At 36.6% G+C, this 17,901-nt stretch overlaps 2 protein-coding genes across 4 annotated transcripts; both read right to left on the minus strand.

Moving 5' to 3' along the window:
• Positions 1-724: 724 nt before the first annotated feature.
• On the minus strand, positions 725-7,838 carry hprt1 (hypoxanthine phosphoribosyltransferase 1). The gene is made up of 9 exons (XM_079390357.1): positions 7,719-7,838; positions 4,495-4,601; positions 4,198-4,381; positions 3,910-3,975; positions 3,189-3,206; positions 3,014-3,096; positions 2,720-2,766; positions 2,044-2,120; positions 725-1,933 (listed from the first exon to the last, which is right to left on the minus strand). Exons 1-9 carry the CDS (start codon positions 7,743-7,745, stop codon positions 1,886-1,888), a joined length of 657 nt encoding a protein of 218 aa, XP_079246483.1. The 5' UTR covers positions 7,746-7,838; the 3' UTR covers positions 725-1,885.
• A 1,010-nt stretch (positions 7,839-8,848) lies between these two features.
• On the minus strand, positions 8,849-17,537 carry phf6 (PHD finger protein 6). Of its 3 annotated transcripts, XR_013782715.1 has the most exons (13): positions 17,392-17,514; positions 15,500-15,660; positions 15,132-15,233; positions 14,891-15,024; positions 14,758-14,804; positions 14,514-14,677; positions 14,226-14,369; positions 13,238-13,342; positions 12,462-12,595; positions 9,633-9,762; positions 9,390-9,421; positions 9,270-9,296; positions 8,849-9,117 (listed from the first exon to the last, which is right to left on the minus strand). XR_013782715.1 is itself a non-coding variant. In XM_079390337.1 (11 exons), exons 2-10 carry the CDS (start codon positions 15,629-15,631, stop codon positions 9,633-9,635), a joined length of 1,092 nt encoding a protein of 363 aa, XP_079246463.1. In that variant the 5' UTR covers positions 15,632-15,660; positions 17,392-17,537; the 3' UTR covers positions 8,849-9,421. The 3 variants fall into 3 exon arrangements, 1 of the variants encoding a protein (XP_079246463.1); XR_013782714.1 differs by having other exon boundaries at positions 9,270-9,421; positions 17,392-17,527; XM_079390337.1 differs by having other exon boundaries at positions 8,849-9,421; positions 17,392-17,537.
• Between the last annotated feature and the right edge of the window lie 364 nt (positions 17,538-17,901).

Genomic DNA, 17,901 nt, shown 5'->3' on the forward strand with positions numbered 1-17,901 from the left:
GTACGAAGTTGTCTATTTAGGGAATTTAGTTTTCGAAGGAGGCCGGCAACTTGCATTTACGTTGGAAATATGTATTTTATGCTTTTTAATTTTTGATTCCGTACACTTGGCTATTTCTGTTGTTTTAAATACAGTTGTATAAATGCTGAGTAGGCAGCAGTTAACTACACCCTGTATGTGGCATCCAGCTGAATGTGCGTCTCTGGAGTTTTTCTTACCACCACAGCATGGCCTGTGCATAATATTTAATAAATAATTTATATAATCATCTTTACATGTTATATTATTACTTTGACTCGTCGTAAATACGCTGATGTTTTAGTTGTTCCCCACAGAGCCATCAGGGGGCGCGCGTCCTCTTAATGAACCATAATAACACAAATAAATATTTACATAATTATATAAACAGGTGCGTTGTGATAGCTGATATGTACATTTAACACTAGTTTTATGTAATGCAAGAACGCTTAAAAAAATGGTCATATCAATAAGTTGAAGCCACTGAGAAAAAGAGACTAAACATGTCAGATGCTCTGTGACAACACTAGCAGCTTGTCATGCTTTTTGATGATGGATAGAGTTTTGTTGCTCTCTATTCCACCAGCAACATTTGAGTAGCCCTGCGAAAGAGACCTGCAGATGTGAAGGGAATGTACTATAGCAGCACATAAATACTGGAGGTGAATGTGGTGTTATCCAGTATTGCTGTTCTGCTGTAGTAAGACCTGTCAGCACTTACAGACTCCAAAGAGCCACACCAGATCCTTGGCCGAGAGCCGACTGTAGCCATGCCTGTATGTGATGGAAAAACACTACCTGTCTGTACTGTAGATAAACAATGCTGTCTAATAAAATCAGCAGTGAGCTAAATGATCTTATTTCATTGCGTGTGTCTGGTTCTTCTTGAAAATACTGTAAATGCAAGTTTATTCTTATATTATTTATTCCTAAAATATACTACCTGATAATGTGACCCTGTCCAACAGTGTTAGTCGTGACTTTGAAAAGAGAAGTTGGGAGAACACTTAAAATTCTTTGAATAATTTAATTAAATTTACGATTGACAGGCGACTGAACAATGGTGAAGTCACTTGAACATCTTTCATCAGTTTTTCATTCATTTTCATACCGTATTTATACAAATTACCAAACAAGGCACCATAAGACCCCCCCCCCCCCATCATTTCAATCTCATTAATATAATTAGTAACCAAAACTACAGTAAGTGGACACAAATAAATATTTTGACAGGAGAATTAAACATACAAATTAAAATGAATAAAAACAAGGTGGTGATATTTGGCTTTAAAATGTCAATAAATTTGAAATATGATTGGAAAACCAGGTTGCCCTGATGCTAAAGTACATTCACATGTAAAAGCATTCAACATTTTATATAATCACAATACTCACTGATTTTAATCAGGGCTTACAATACAGTTGCAAATAGTCTTTGGGAAACATGAATGCTCTTTTTTGCTATTGAATAGCAAAGCAAGACGACCTAAAATCTATCTTAAAACATCTATCTGTAATGTCTTGCACAAAAAAGGTTAAAATAAATTAAAGGGAATCTAGCCCTTACATTAAAGGTTGTATAAAACACCCACTTTAATGAAGAGCAGCAGTCTAACTCTGAGACCTCTGATCTCCGAGACTGAACTACAAAGTGTTTGTGGTTACTAATGTGTGTGTGGAGGTATAAGCTAATGTAAATGTTAGGTGCATTGATTGACAGCACACACCTCACCAGACACCCTGAGCGGAGGACCTGCTAACCTGCGGTGAGCTGTGCAACTGAAAAAAATACAAAATGGCTATCAAATAAAAAAAACACCTATTAAAAACAAATGATACACAGCTAGAGGGGGAAGTTCAGGGCTTCTCATGCTTTGTACTTCTCCTTTCCTGTTTCACTGATGACACAGATGTGCTGCAAGTCAAAATGAGAGAAGTTCAATCAAACAGATGTGTGTTATGACAGGCAACTATTTGTTTTTAATATTACAAACGTATTCTAAATGATTAAATGTTGCTACTTACATTTAAATCCCTAAAGTACTCATTGTAGTCAAGTGCATATCCAACCACAAATTTGTCAGGAACCTCAAATCCTACAACTAGAGGAGAAAGGGAGGATAAGTTAATGAAAAACGTTTATGAACAGGCGATTTCTTGGTCAGTAACATTTTTTCATGTTTTTGAAAGACATTTCTTATGCTTGCCAAAGTTAAGATAGTAATAATGTGAAATATTATTGCATTCTATTTGAATATATTTTTTAAAAAGTAATTTATAGAGCAGTCATTACTCTAGTTTTTAGTGTTACATGATCCTTCAGAAATCATTCTAATATGCTGATTTGCTGCAAAATATAATTTCTTATTATTATCAGTGTCTTCTGGTTAGTATTTTTGTGGTAACTCTGAAAATGATTTTACTTCAGCACAGTAAAATGTTAGTCTGCTACCTTGTGCAAAGCTGTGTATTGACCACAATAATAGCCTAGACTGATCAATAGGAGTGGTCAGAGTAATTGACTTGATTCTCTTTACAAAAATCAATAAGCTTTAGTCTTTTGAGGCTGTTTGTGCAACCCTGAGAAATCATCAGCATGCATCCATTTATAAACATGACTTGTGAGAAGTGAATTGAATCCTAACTATATCAAAGATACATGCCAAAAAAGGCTGGAAAGCGTTTTCAGTAATCCACTCACAGTCTGGTCTGTAGCCAACACTCCTTGGTGTCCTCTTCACCAGCAAACTGCAAAGAAAACAAATGACAGGAATATGTCAAGTATACAGGGCCATACAGCTTATAAACTCAAAAGTAGGTAGGAGTTTCTGGCATTTGTTGTACTAGTGATCAATAATAGACAAGGGAGTTACTGTACAAAGCTTACAGATTAATATTTACATACAGCTTATAAAGACTGGCGCAATACCTACAAGACGAGAACAATCTGAGACACACTGTTACCTCCATTTTTATTCATTATATTCATCTGTACCTGGCCACTTTGACCATTTTTGGATTATATTGCTTGAGAAGTTCTAGCAGGGTCTTCATTGTCTTTCCAGTATCAATAATGTCCTAATAAACAGAGTAAAGGTCACATACATATTTAACACTTGCTGGATAATATGAGCTGTATTAAATATAAATGTAAGAAAATATTTAAATACCTCAACAATCAAGACGTTCTTTGGTGTCAAAATGAATATGTCAAGAGAAAAGGAGAAACAGTTTTAACATGTTTAAGAGACTGAAACAACAGTATTTCATCAGTTACCAGTTGTAAATCGTGTGTGTGTGTGGGGGGGGGGGGGTGTTACACTACCATTCAAAAGTTTGGGGTTGATAAAAGTTTTTATAATACAGTCAAATTAATACTAGTGTGAAATGTTTTTTTGAATGTGAGCTTTTTCTATTTGAATGCAATTTATTCCTGTGATGGCAAAGCTGAATTATCAGCATCATTCTAATATTTACTGCTCAAGAAACATTTCTTATCAATGTTGAAAACAGTGTGGTCCTAAATATAATTTTTTTTATGGAAGTCATGATACATTTCAAGATTCTTAAATGAACGAATATGAAAAAGAACTTCATTTAGTTTAAATAGAATTTTAATAAAATTCGAAATGTCTTCACTGTCACTTTTGATCAATTCGATGCATCGTCACAGAATAATGTTTTTTTTTCTAATAAATAAATCTAACTGGCACGGAAATTAATTTTGAGATGTAACAGTGATGGATTTTTTGTTTGTTTTTACAAACAGTAAATATGTTTCCTGGTAATTGAGAGCATGTTATAAATAGTCAGTGAATGTGATTTTAGACATTTGCATAAAAGATTACAGTGACATAGTGGGGATTGTTTTAATTTACAGAACATGCTTACCTTTCCTGTGAGTGTGGACAGATCATCTCCACCAATCACTTTGATGTCACCAGTAGATTGGTCATTCTGTAGTATTTAAAGGCAGAGAATCTGTTTGTGTTTTCTAGTTACTGAGGTAACATAACACTTAACTTTGAAACAAGTTTGTATCGCAAAGCATCAATTTTCATTCATGTTGTCATAGTAATTAAATATACACGCTGTAATAAACAGAATGGAGTAAGTGCCACACACAGGCCAGACTGAATTTAACATTCATTAAATAGGATGAATGTTTAATAGCCGTACTTGGTAACTCTTGAGGCGGATGAAGTCCACTGTCATGGGAATGGAGCGATCGCTGTTGCGATTAAGAGCTTTGATGTAATCAAGCAGGTCAGCAAAAAACTTGTAGCCCCCTTTGAGCACACACAGAGCCACGATATGATGCCCGCCCATGTCCTTCATGATATCTCTAGCCAGACGTTCAGTTCTGTGGGAGTCAGAAGAAGCCAATGTCAGCAGTCTTCAGGTTGCATGTTATTTGTAATTTGAGGGTCCATTAGGCAAGACCTCTTGGCTAAGAAAATCTGATGTGGCCCGTACCTGTCCATGATGAGTCCATGTGGAATATACACCCGCTCCAGGTCAGACGCATAATGTTTTGGTATACAGAAGAGGTCCAGGTCATAACCTTGCTCCTCATCACTGATCTAAAATACACAAATGACATCATATCACACCTGATAGGGCAAAGAACAGCAGTCTGTTTGACGGATAACATTAGCAGACAGAAGGACAAACCTGAAATAGGGCAGTAGGGGAAAGGTGACCTTTACTTCAACATTATATCCTATTGCCTAACAAGCTCTCAAATCCACTGGTGAGTTAATGTGGCTGCATTTGTCTCTAACATTTGCAACAGTGTTCTCGGCAGAAACATCCTTAACCAAAATGACTTAAAAAAAAAAAAAGTGCATAAATTATCTATCTGACAGTTTCTTAAGCATACACCCTAGAAGTGTATAGACTAATGCAAGAATACAAATACTGTTGCAGTACTGAGTGAGAAAGACAAGCTGTGCAAGTGAACAAGGATGATAAGGGGTGAAGATCATTTTTGCACCATTTCATGTATGTAAATAAAAGCTAGATGAAGAGTCTTCCCTAGTGAAAAATAAGTGTGCTTAACTGCACTGAATGTGCATGTGTTGTACACAAACATGTACTGGCCGATAATATAATAATGAAATAAAAAGGAATACACCCTCATGTCAATCACAAAAGATGATATTTTTTAAGAATGAAAGCCATAGAATGTTTTCCGTACTATGGAACTCAATAGCTACCGGCAACTATTTGGTTCTCAACATTCTTCAGAATATCTTCTGTGTTTAACAGAAAAAGGAAACTCATACAAGTTTGGAACAAACTGAGGGTAAATTGTGACAGAATTTCCAATTCTGGGTGAACTATTAAAATGTTACTGTGTTTCTAGATTCCCATTTCATTCGAATAGACAAACTCATACATCTAAACTCCTTACCACTGCTTTTCAGGCATTTGTTTACGTAAAAAACAACAGCATAAAAGCAAGTCTTGTGTTCGATGAAGAATGAAGAATATAGTGTCTACAATCTAATTAAAGAGCATAGCTTGCCCTGTCAGTGGAGCTGTGAAGAGCCATGACTGGAAATCTTTCAAAACAACAAGGTAATTTGTAAAATATGTAATATACAAATATTTAAAAAGGACATATCTACTGCTCCTCACAATGGAAGTACAAGCAAAAGCAGATAAATTCCAGGTAAGTGCAAGTAGACTAGCTTGTTCTGTGTTTGTTCTTCCCATAAGTGTTATCACGCAGTCCTTGGAGGAGTTTCAGAAAAATAACGTGCAGCTGTCAGGAGAGGTTCGTCTGGGAGCTTCCGCTCTCTGCTTACCGCTGGTGCCGGTATCTCAAGATTCAAACCCCAAAGCACAATCCACATCAATAGACATGGCTGTGATAAGACATGCATTTTAAATCCTAGTATGCAATGACTGCATGCCAAAGTTAAGTTTCTCATATTGCTGCTGGAGCATGCATTACGTAAGTCTGTGTGCTGTCAGGTCTAGTGAGCTGTAGTTCACACCAATACAATTCCTGCTTTAGACTTCACATGCATCTCATGCCTTTTCTCAGCTGTATCAGAACATTGAACCATAATGTTGCCTGAGGCAAATAAATTGGTGTTTATTATTTTACCTCTTCAGGTAACAGAATTCCCAGACACTTAAGTCAACAGTATGACTGAACATGCCTAAAGGAGGATGCAAAATCACCATGAAAAGAATGATGAATATGGTCCACATGACTTGTGCACTATATTACATACTTTCTGAAGTCATACAATAGAGATTGTATGAGGAACAGACCTAAACTTAAACCACTCTCTATTGAAGATCATGAAATCCATTCTAGTTCATTATAGTACGTGAGAAAAGCTATGTCCTTTCCATAAACAAACAGTATATCTACTCAATAAATAATTTCTCCAGTTTGCAAAACTGATGTCCCAAAAGCATTGTAAGCATGCTAGAGACTGCTGGTGCCAATAGTTTCTACGATCTTGGGCTTAAAGGAATAGATCACCAAAAAAAAGGAAATTCTGTCTTTACTTCCCCTCAAGTTGTTCCAAATCTGTATGAGTTTCTTATTGCATGAATATTTTGAAGTGTGTTGGTAACCAAGAAGTTGCTGACTTCCAGTGTGAAAATAAATAAATACTGGAAGTCAACAGAAGAAACCCATACAGCTTTGAAACATTTGAGGGTGATGACAATTTTCATTTTTGTGTGAACTATCCCTTTACAATGCTTTAGGAAAAACAGTCCTGAATGATTCTTTCAAAAATCAAAATGGTTTGGTTCATGTTCAAGCTCTGTTTGCACCAGTTAACAGCTAACCAGAGGTATTTATTTTCAGCGAATACTGGCTTAGACATTATGTGTCCCTAAAGTTGTGATTTCAGAAGACTTGGACACAGAACACGTGTATTTGAAGCTTTCAGGTCGCCTGCAGCCAGTGTCCCATGAAAAATGCTGACCAGGACACGCTTAAAAACTGCAGGAAAAAGGAAAGGTATACTGGATTGTAACAACATGAGGCTTAGGTCAGAACTGGCCGATATAGTTTATTTTCTCTTTAAACTGTCCCTTTAAGGGAGTAGCGCATCTTTTGATTCATTAATAAATCCAATCACGTATTACAAAGCGCAAGATGGGTCCGTCTAAAATTATACTCTCAAGATAATATCTTAATTTAGGGCGGAGGAAGATGATTGACTCCCCTGAGTCTCTTTGAACAAAGCTGTGAGTCATTTTCTTCAGCTCACTACTACAGCATCCTGCCCACAAAACCCGTTACGTTTATTACTTTACAACAAACGGAAACGAACAGCGCTTTTCGACCTGAACGCATAACTTCATCGTCCATTTCCACCCACTCATCAGGGCATCTGGTAAAGCATAAAACTAAAATACAACCATGTGCAGCGTTTCTCGCGCGAAAGTCTGTTGCTTATTTTCCACAGGTCCTGTGCAGAAATGAATGGGCTGCATCACATACGCCATGCGTGCTTTCCCTCCAGGCCCCTACACGGCATTATTTATTAATTGCTAAATACACTATGTATGCAAACGTGACAATTACTTGGGATAAAAGGGCTAACTCACAGCAAAAAAAAAAAATATATATAGCTTTATATTAAAACACACTTCTTAATTATTCGTTAGGGTACAGTGACTAAGTAATCAAGTGTCGCGCTCCGGTGTACAGTAACACCTACCACCACACTGGGGCTGGAAGACGCCATGTCCGTCCTGTCTCAGCTGCTGCAGACGTCCTCGATTCTGATGAGAAAGGCAGGGCGTAGTTGTAGTCCTTTCTATTCTCAATTTCACCTTTAAAGGACTGAGGGAGCACAATCCCGTAATCTTCCGCACATTACACTGTGGGTGTTTTAGCACTAGAGCCTGTCGACCAATCAGCGTTCAGCAGTGACGACGCACACGAATCACGTTCTAATTTTAAAGTGATAGACCCGCCACTGTATTGTGCATTAATATGAGCAAGGGCATAATTAAAATAAATATTAACAGTGATATATCCGTCAAGCCCCAGTTAAACAATACAAAAAACAAAGTCATCACATGAGAAAAACCTTTTTTTGGGTTCAATTTCTTCTCAACACTAGAATTATTTTATAATATTTACACTTCAGCTTTTGACAAGAACGCAATAACCCACATAAAACAAACACTATATTAAGAATAAGATATATCACAAGCAGTAGATTAGGATTGCCACATGTAATCTAAAAATATCCAAAATATTTGTAAGCCAAAGCATTGGTTTGACATTTCTGTGCTACCCATTTAATCTGTTTTTGTTTCTCATTGTTTTATAACCTAAATGGTAATTAAAAAGTCTGTAACACTTTTAGTATTTAGCACATTATGCATAATTACATGACAAACCATAAACTAAACCATAGTATGTGTTAATTAATATTACTCAGTACCTAAATGTCCAATTACACTGTAACAAGGACACCTTAAGATAAAGTGTAATCTTCTCATTAATGGCAAATTACCCAACTGTATGTTTTCTTCCTGAGCAGTAACAGTGGAAACATTCAATAAATTAGTTTAGCCAAGGCTTGAAAATATGCATCAAGCAGTTGACTTTAAAATGCCTTGACATGAGCAACAACTGCATTCCGATGTGAAACCCTGACTCATTAAATCCACTTAAATCTAATCATTATAATAAAATCAATAATATATTTTGTATTAAACTTTTTCCTCAAACAATAACTTCAACTATATTTAAAAGCATCTGCCTTCCAGAAGGACTCTTATTTTGAATTACTGCCACTGAATGGACAACTGAAAAAAGCAAGAAAGACCACCATGTAAAATGAGGTAAAAAAAAGTGCATGCTAGCCAATATCTTTAATCCTGACCTGTACTATAAAGAAAACCACAGATATCCAATAGTACTCATGAGTATAATACAGTAATAAAATATAATACATGTTGCAAGAGAGAAAAAAAGAGGTAAAGCGAGTTTCATGAAGGAGAAGGCTTATTAAACATCATAATCTGGAGGAGATGCACTATAAACAGTTGGAGGGCAGTCTTTTTCAAAGTGGGTCCAGTCAAAGAGCAGTTTGCCAAAGGAAACTGGAGGTGCAAGCACAAACAGATGACATTGTTCCAGCCGTCCAATCATATGGTTTGAGTATTAATATACCATATGATTAACTAAAACCTATCCAGCTATGTTATGGTTTACACTGCAAGAACATATTGATAGCATTTGATAATGAACTTACATTCTCATTCACAATGTCCATGAAATACTGTCAAAGAGAGGAAAATTGAAATGGTCAGATATTGTGAGCTGGTCCCCAGTTTCTAATTGAGGATTATACAAAAATATTTCTTTTATCCGCTTCATATCATGTCTTCCATCTTCATGCACCATCTGAAAAAAAGATAGTACTTTAATCTTCCTCATGTCCACTGATCAAAATATCACATTTGCCTGGTCCTGAATAATTATCAAATTCTGTCATGACAGACTGAACAAATCACACTGTAACAAGAACATCCAAATGAATCACTGTATCATGTACAATAACTAGTGTTGACATGAATTTCCTTTCCAAGGACACATGCTGTATGCAGAATCTCACCTAATTGCCATTGAGCTGCGGTGGAGGATCTGCTCTGTTGTCAATAGCAGCTTTCTCTTTACTGCGACTCTCTCTTTCCTCATCTTCCTCATCCCTTTCCTCATTTCCACTGTGATTCTTACAATAAAGCCTGGTAAGAACAACATAATGTTCATGTTACAGGACTGTACGTTAACTTTTTTTGCACATAGCACTGGTGCTACAGAGGTTGAATGTTTTGTAGCACAGACCAAACAGTTGTAGCACAAGTTCGGGGTGGGCGATATGGCAAAAATATCATATTACCATTTTATTCAGGAATATCACCATTCATGAATTTATCATGATTCTTTGTCATGTTGGTTTTACTATTTTGCAAATTGCCTGAGCTGCACAGCCAATCTACTTTCCCTATTCTAAAAACAAAGCCTTCCAAGGTAACAAAATATAAAATAAAAAAAGAATGGCAGACATATAGGCCAAAGTGGGTGAAGATAAAAATCTTTGCTATTATTTTATCGTTGTTATTAGAAAATGAGAACAAAAGATATACATTACAAATAAAACAAACCAGTGGTTCCCAACCACGTTCCTGTAAGCCCCCCAACACTGCATGTTTTCCATGTCATCTTTATTAAACACACCTGATTCAGATCATCAGCTCATTAGTAGAGAGTCCAAGTCCTGAATTGTGTGTGTCAGACAAAGGATAGATGCAAAATGTGCGGTGTTGGGGGGGCCTCCAGGAACGTGGTTGGGAACCACTGAAACAAACAGTGCTTTATTTTTCAGGTACAGTATTTAGCAGTAACATTAAATATTAAAATAAAACACTATATACATCAATTTAATTTTTTTAAACAACTGTAATAAAGTTCAACAGTCATGAGCAGTGAGTGATTGATCTCTTTTTTTTTTTATGAATATTTAAGGGATAGTTTGCCCAAAAAATTTATTCAGTTCTGTCATAGTGTTTTATTTTTATACCATTATTTACTCACTCTCAAGTAGTTTTAAACCTGAATTAGTTTTTCTTCTGTTGAACATAAGTTATTTTAAAGAATGTTCAAAGTCTATCAAAGTCAATGTGGACCAGCAACTGCTTGGTTACCCACATTGTTCAAAATATCTTCTTTTGTGTTCAGCACAAGAAAGACATTAATGCAGGTTTGGGTCAATGTGTGTAAATAACAACATAAATTTAATTTGTGTGTGAACTATCCCTTTAAGAGCTGCACGCATCCTTTTCTCTCAACTGTTTACTTTCATTTTAGACATAACTAACTGCATGTAAACCTTGTGAACTTTTGACAGTATTAGACATGAAATCAATCAGATGCGAAAGACAACTTAAGTTGAGTTCAATCTTAAACTTGAGTAATCAGGCGCTGTTTGAAAGTGTGTTTGCATGTCAGAAGAGCACGTGAATTAAATGTTTAACTGGCAAGGCTTTAAAGCACATGCAAAAATGTACTTTCGTGATTGCGCATAAGTGCTGTGTCCCGTAAGTGTAACTCTACTGCTGAGATAACATTTGATGTGAATGTATGTCGCATTGTACAGCATATTAATACGGTGGCGCCAGAACTGCAGCTGAATGTGCGCTGTAGCACGATACTACGATATTTCTTCTGAAACAGATTGTGGAGACATTTTAATCGTCCTTGATCAAAAATTGTCATATCGAACACCCATAACTACCAAGTATAATCAGTCTCAAACACACACACACACACACACACACACACAACGATATCACACTATTAAGCGCCTGTGTTATGAACATGCAAAACATATGTCACACTGTACAGCCCTGTGTTATACTGTAAAACTAAAGCACAAGTTCAGGAGGAACTTTGTTCAGTGGTGTGATAAACATTTTCTTAGTATTAATACAAAAAAAACAGTGGAGATGATGTTTGACCCCAAATCCATTGGTGACCACTTACCAGTGGTCATTAATGGTCAGAATATAGCCCAGGTGGACTCTTGCAGATATCTGGGCATTCACATTGATAATAAACTGACATGGAGTGTCCAGGTTGAAAATGTCTGCATTAGGGTCCAACAGCGATTGTATTTTCTTCGCAGGTTGAGGGTCTTTGGCGTTAACCAGAAAGTGCTGCTTCTCTTTTATCATGCTGTAATCGAGAGCATTTTGCGATACGGCATCTCAGCCTGGTTTGGAAATCTTAGTGTGCATTTGAAAGCCCAGATTATGTGGCTAATACAGAGAGCCATGAAAATTATGGGAGTTAAGCAGTATCCCACACTTCAGGCTCTTTTTGAAGAAACAGTTTCTATATTGGCTCCAAAAATTATTTCAGATCCCACTCATGTCCTTCACTCTGAGTACCAACTTCTTCCCTCGGGAAGGCGTTTCAGAGTTCCTAAGTGTAGGCTTAACCGTTTTAAGAACTCTTTTGTCCCACTGTCTATTAAATGATAAGTTAGCTAGAGGTTAAAATTTTATTTATTAATTTTTTTCCTTTATGGATGAAAAACATGATGATTATAGGTTCATGAACTTGAGATGATTATAGGTGTGTTGCACAATAGGAAGGGTGCAGTTTAGTGGTTCACTATATATTGTGGGGAGGGCAGAGAGGGGGTTGCTGTAGGTATTAAATGTACGTAGTATATTATTTGTGTAAAACAGCAGATATCGCATTGTATGTGTCCAACTCAAATTTCCTTCAGGACAATAAAGTTTCTTATCTTATCTTCTTATCTTATCTTAAGTGATAGCTGGCCTGTTCAATATGTATATAAAATATGAAAACATTTGGAAAAAACTGTCCAAAATAATCTTGCCAGACTAATCATTTGTATAAATGAAAACAAACATACTTGTAAATGCCTCTAGCCATATTCTCTATGTATTTGGCCTTGTCTTGCAGGCCACAGTGATAATGGTAGGTCTTTACACAGGCTTTTATCTCACATCCAATGGTTGCTCCAAGCTGGGCACAAAGCGTGCATTTCTGCAATGAACAAAAATTACCAAAACACATTAGGTTGTGAATGAAACACATTACTATATGAATTAATATACCCAAATCACTGTGAAAACAAAGAATAATATAAAAAAATATTATATATTTTGGTGTAAACCTATAGCAATATAGTTTACAAATACTCTATTAAATTAAACTAATACAGAATTATATTAATTATATTTAACAGAGCCGGCACATGACATGCAGGGGAAAAAAAACAAAAAACAGTAAATTGTGCACAAAAGTTGTTAATTTGTTCCTTGATTTTGAGTTAATCGTGCAAACAATTTGTTCCACTTCGTTTCTGCATTCTCATAAACCTGTTTCTGCTGTTACAGTATGTTATGGACAGAGACACTGGGTTTTATTTTACTTTTGGAATGAGGTATATACACATTCTCAAAAGCCTTGCAGCACTGCATGGAATCATTTTAATTAAGACATCTATATCAGTCGTAGAAAATTACTTTGTGCATACAATCTACTTAAAATGAGGGCATGAATTATTATGTATATTTTGTGTACATGATTTACTTCAAATGAAGAAATTACTTTTTTCCCCCTGCATGTCATGTGCGAGGTTCAGTAATATTTATTTCAATTAAAATTTAAAAAACAAAATGTCACCATTCTTTTTCCTCTCTTGATTTCCTGGATAACTGTTTTAATGTCAAAATTCCCAAATTCGGCACGCGAGGTGGTGGTTAGCTGGACGGTACCCGAAGAAAAAAGCTGTGACAAGAGAAATAGAATAGAATGAAAGAATATAAGAATATATATTATATATTATCAGATTATATGTTTTAACAGATCAGGCAGAATCAAACGTTTTCAAACCTAGAATACAAAAATAACAGATGAAAAAAAAAAAAAAAAATGATGTTTACAATACTAAATATCTTGTATATTTAAGATATTTGTTTACAAATATAAAGTTTCAATCTGATTTATCTCAAAACAGTTCAAAGAGTTCAACAGAGCACCCAAAAATGATCATTTGCTGAAAATGTACTCACCCTCAGGCCATCCAAGATGTAGATGAGTTTATTTCTTCATTGGAATAGATTTGGAAAAGTTTTGCATAACATCACTTGCTCACCAATGGATCCTCTGCAGTGAATGGGTGCCGTCAGAATGAGACGGTGTCTACAGCAGATGCGAATGTTGTTGCTTGATCTGTACATATTTCTCACCTGATTCAGACAAGATAACTTTTTCACTAGAATTAGCAATATTATTGATAGAATACTTGTATTTTAGCAAGAAGCAACAGTTTGAAGTTATAAACATCTCAATGATGTCTATTTTTTTTTTTTTTCAAACATGCAGCTTTTCGCTTCACAAGATCTTAGTAATTGATAGACTGGAGTTGTGTGAATTACTTGTGGATTATTGTGACGTTTTTACCAACATTTTGAATTTATTCTGGTGCCACTCATCTATCCATTGAGTGATGTAATGCTACATTTCCGATGAAGAAACAAACTCATCTACATCTTGGATGGCCTGAAGGGGAGTAAATTTTCATTTTTGGGTGAACTATTCCTTTAAGAAATAAAACTCTTCGTTTGTTGTTTAAATGACTCATTGTTTTTCAGGATTGAAGAAGCCTTACCATGCATTTGTAGTGGGCAGCAACCTTCTTGGCATTGTCCGAGTGGAGCACACCGCGCGTTTCATTCTCTTCTTCACCAGCATGACAAAAGCCACAGCGAAGGCCTGAATCACTGGGGCTGCCTCTCAGAGGAGACCGGTCCCGCTGCGGCACGCACAAGCACACGATAATTAGCATTAATCGATTTTCACCAACCACTGATACTCTGAAGCTGGTGTCAAATCACTTGCAATCCCTCATTTGGATTAAATATGGGTTATATCAGAAAAAGTAGATAAAGTGACCTACATGTGAGGAGCTCTCTGTGTCATCATTGCCTTGCGATGAGGTGGACCGAGTGTCATCTGACTGTCCGCGTGACACACCTCTAATTCTGCTTTTCTCGAAACGCCCCCTGCCCCTGCTCCTCGGTGGAGATGAATCCGAGTCATTGGCCGCAACTCCCTGTTCATCTGGGAATAAGAGCAAATCCCTAATAAACGCAATGATTCACAAGCAGGTATCCAACATCCAAGTAGAGACAGCTAGTTACCATCACTGCCATCTCGAGAGGAATCTCTGTGTTTGCGACAGTAAACCCTAATTTGCAAAAATAAAAGAAGTTTAAAGTCATAGAGTTAAAACAGATGCAGTTTTGCGATAAGTGGCATCATTATATTGCTTACAGGTAGATGCCTTGGGAGGGATTCTCCTTCGTCTGGGCCTTGTCCCATAGAGCGCAGTAGTAGTGGTACGTCCGCCTACATGTCTTTACATCACAGCCGATGGTCGCCCCAGGCCGGTGACAGGAAGTGCACATCTGAACAGGAAATCAGCACATGAGATAAAAAAGCTGTATGTTCATTCTCTATTTTCAGCCTAAATGAAGAACTGAATTGTATGAGAGCTGCTGGTCTGGATGCTTACTAGTTTATTTCCTCTTTTTATCTCCTTCTTTACATCTTCAATAGAAAAGCCTCCAATGTTTTCACTGTCTGAGTGAGATGTGACCAAGGCTGATGAAAAAAGCTGAGTAAAACAATCAAGTGTCAAATGTTAGATATACAAGATGTCAAAAACATACTTTGTATACTTTTTATAATACACCAATATTTTATATCACATCTTGTCATGCACTCTATTCATAAATTGAGTGAACATAAAAAAACATGATATTATCATATATTATTAGAATAAACATGAAATTTGGAAAATAAATACATGTATAAATTAGAGCTTTATTCACCCATTTTAACACTTATAAAAGAAGGCAAGCTAATGGTCAGCTGATGTACCATGCACTTGTGATGGGCTGCCACCCTGTGGTTCTCAGACACCAGTAATTGTCCACACTCCTTGTCCCGGTTGGTTCTACAGAAGGCACATTTTCGAAGACGTGCTGAAGCTCCTTTTCTCTGTCCTGACATGACCAGTTTTCACACACTCCACCTCTCCTCTGTTTTAAAGACAAAGAACATTGTAACTGAACTGCAGTGTACTTGAAGGAAGAGGGAAGACTTTTTTGTGGTTCAGATCAGTGAAAAAATAAGCTTCTTAGCTTTGTGTGAGTGTACAGAGCAACAGATGGCTAAAATGCATGTTAGTATTTTTTTAAAGACTCCTACATCTGTCATTGAATCAATCTATATGGTAGAAATATAATATAGATTAGACAGATGGTTGTGGTTAGTTTGCTTATGCAATTCTGTTCCATTGAGGTATTTGTTTGGTTGAAAATTTTCCCCAAAAAGCAAATACGTGACCAAATACTTCCAGATGTCTTTATTACAAAAGAGTCTATAACTATAAAATTGTTTGATAAATAATAAATAGACAGCTATTTCTAATGCATACTCATTTAAATTATACATAGAAACACCCTACATAGAAAAACAGTGTTTTCAATTTAGAACTAAACAGATGCAACCAATTTGACATTAAGCAGGAAGTACAAAAGAAAAAAATTAAACTGAGGTCCAGAGCACCAGGGGCCACAAAAGGGTTAAATGAGGTCTTTTTTTTACACACAATAACAATATTTTATTTTAAAAATATAGTTTACTTAAGATACATTAGCATATTATTGGTAATATAAGTCTGTATAACAGCAAGCTTACAAAACATGAGGATATATGGCCACCTTCATATTTTAGGAGTGGGTCCCCTGGCAAGGGGGCCAATCCTGTTTGGGGGTCTAAATACTTCAATATTTTTAACAAGTTTATCCATGGTTGAAAGAGAAATCTCTCTCTCAGATTTCATGTCACTCTAACATAAAACACAGACTTAGTCACACAAACCTATATTAAAATAATCTTTTTGCCTATACACTTCTATTGTCAAAAAAATAATGTAGGAAAAGTACATGGGTGGCGTATTGAAACACTGCAATGCCAATAGGAAGCGCTGACCGAGTTCACAAAACACCTCTCGCGCAACATGGCTAGCCCACCAGTTTTATCCAAAAGCGAAAAAAAACCCCGAAATTTATCTCGTACGATTATTAATCCATCATCTTCGTTCGGAGATGGATAGCGTGTTGTTTAGAGTCGCGATGGCTTTACCCGCCTTCGCGCTCCGCTGCCATGATAGCAGAGAAGCGTCGCGGTGCAACACTAACAGCAACGCATGACCGAGCAACACTGTATCCAGCAGAACAGCTGATACAACCTGCTCAGAAGTCTCAACAAACCTCTCCAAAACGCACAAGGAAAAACACAGCATCCCTCACGACGTTTTCATAAATAAGGGAGGAGGAGGATATACAGGCCCGCGACAAAGGGCTTGTTTTGCTCTTTAAAACTCTTTCACTTTCCAGTGAATATGAACTACTATAAGACTGTGTCAAATCTGGTGCCCCCCTTTAGATGAAATAATGATGTGTACATCTATATAAGTGTACCCTATGAAGGCCCACATTATATGGTGGCTACAACAATACCGAGGAGCACAAATGTGCGTAAAAAAAACAATCTGAACTTCTGGGGATGACTGTGAACCATTATTTGGTTTTTATAACACATTGTTCGCTGCAGGATTACATGTGGAGACCCGCCATATGAAATTAATTTACATATCGCTGCAAAAAGACCTAGCTAGTCCCGACAATTGCTCCACTCATCCCGTTCCTTTTCTAGCTCTAAAGCTGTGCATTGCGGTGTCTGTGTGACATATTGTAAGCTCTTACCGCTGCTGTGTTGAATGGGGGATAGATTTAGAGCGCGTGCTCTCGCTCTTCCTCTCGCTAAGCTTTGAGAGCGTTTGCGTGACGTCGCTCGCTGCAAAAAGCAAGTTTGTCCGACATTGAAGCAAACGCGCACGCCCCAAACGTACTGTGGTCACAGTCAAGATAGCTTGAGGAATAGGCTTTGGCTAGCAAATAAACAGAGTTGCATAATGAATGCACTGACAAAATCGTGCATGAATAAACATTTTATAAAATGTAGATATTTTGGATTTGTACACGCACAATTATTTTAAACTTAAAATGATTTTGTTGTTGTTGTTGTACCAAACCTAACCTTTTGCAATTTTGTAAATAGCAAGTTAAGGAAGAAAATGGCTATACATAACCTTTAATTAAATACCTACCTGCATATTTACCAAAATGCTGAGCTAAATGTAAATGACCAATACGTGACCATGAGGCCCCTTTGCAAATCTTTTTGGGAAAACACGAGCCTTTAACACATTAAAG

This window comes from Barbus barbus (assembly GCF_936440315.1).
Source record: "Barbus barbus genome assembly, chromosome: 33".
Lineage (NCBI taxonomy): Eukaryota > Metazoa > Chordata > Actinopteri > Cypriniformes > Cyprinidae > Barbus > Barbus barbus.

Excerpts from the sequence above, each read along its gene's own strand:
- hprt1 (XM_079390357.1), bottom strand. The coding sequence starts at position 7,745 with ATGGCGTCTTCCAGCCCCAGTGTGGTG. Across the intron at positions 3,976-4,197 it reads TCCGCCTCAAGAGTTACCAA|AATGACCAATCTACTGGTGA; the intron begins GTACGGCTATTA and ends TAAATACTACAG. Across the intron at positions 2,121-2,719 it reads TGTTGGCTACAGACCAGACT|TTGTAGGATTTGAGGTTCCT; the intron begins GTGAGTGGATTA and ends TTTCTCCTCTAG.
- phf6 (XM_079390337.1), bottom strand. The coding sequence starts at position 15,631 with ATGTCAGGACAGAGAAAAGGAGCTTCAGCACGTCTTCGAAAATGTGCC. Across the intron at positions 14,678-14,757 it reads CTCTCGAGATGGCAGTGATG|ATGAACAGGGAGTTGCGGCC; the intron begins GTAACTAGCTGT and ends TCTTATTCCCAG. Across the intron at positions 14,370-14,513 it reads ACACAGAGAGCTCCTCACAT|CGGGACCGGTCTCCTCTGAG; the intron begins GTAGGTCACTTT and ends TGCGTGCCGCAG.